This window comes from Verticillium alfalfae, genomic scaffold, assembly GCF_000150825.1.
Source record: "Verticillium alfalfae VaMs.102 supercont1.12 genomic scaffold, whole genome shotgun sequence".
NCBI lineage: Eukaryota > Fungi > Ascomycota > Sordariomycetes > Glomerellales > Plectosphaerellaceae > Verticillium > Verticillium alfalfae.
Genome location: NW_003315027.1, coordinates 349,455 through 350,057, shown reverse-complemented (window position 1 = coordinate 350,057; position 603 = coordinate 349,455). Strand labels below are relative to the sequence as shown.

At 65.8% G+C, this 603-nt stretch overlaps 1 protein-coding gene across 1 annotated transcript in view; it reads right to left on the bottom strand.

Annotated features, from left to right (window-relative positions):
* VDBG_08337 (DNA replication licensing factor mcm6) overlaps positions 1 to 603 on the bottom strand; it is a gene marked incomplete at both ends in the record, with an annotated part of 3,106 nt that overhangs the window by 535 nt on the left and 1,968 nt on the right. Inside the window, one exon of the mRNA XM_003001246.1 lies at positions 106 to 581. Coding sequence (XP_003001292.1) covers positions 106 to 581 — 476 coding nt within the window. The remainder of the gene's footprint in view (positions 1 to 105; positions 582 to 603) is intronic.

Genomic DNA, 603 nt, shown 5'->3' with positions numbered 1-603 from the left:
GCAGCGTGGCGCCGTCCTCGAGCGGCGCGTCGACGTCCTCGTCGTCCTGAAACTCGACGTCATCGTGCTCGACCGAGATGATGCTCTGCCGCAGCACGGTTGTACGCCTCGACGACCATGTGCGGCTCAATCTCGTTGACGCAATTCGCCTTGGCAATGGCCTCGGACAGGCGGATCATGCTCTCGAGCTGGCGGACCGTGATGCGGTAGCTGTTCTTGCCGACGCCGCCCTGGGCGTCGTCGGCACGGAGCTCCTTGTACTTTTCGACGAGCGTCTCGCGCGCCTCTTCGGTGAACTCGGGGCGGAACGTGCGCGCGAGCCGGATGTAGCGCTGCAGCGTCTCCGTGTCGTACTCGGGCTCGACGGCCTCGTCGCGCAGCTGGTGGATGGCGACAATGTGCTCGGCGAGGTGGCGATCGACGGCCTCGGAGCACTCGTCGAGCACGACGAAGAAGAGATCGAAACGGGACATGATGGGCGCGCTCATGTTGATGTTGGCCCGCAGCGACGTCTTGCGGTTGTAGCGGCCGCTGACGGGGTTGGCGGCGGCGAGGATCGAGGTGCGCGCGTTGAGGGTCGCCTGGATGCCGGCTTTCGCGATG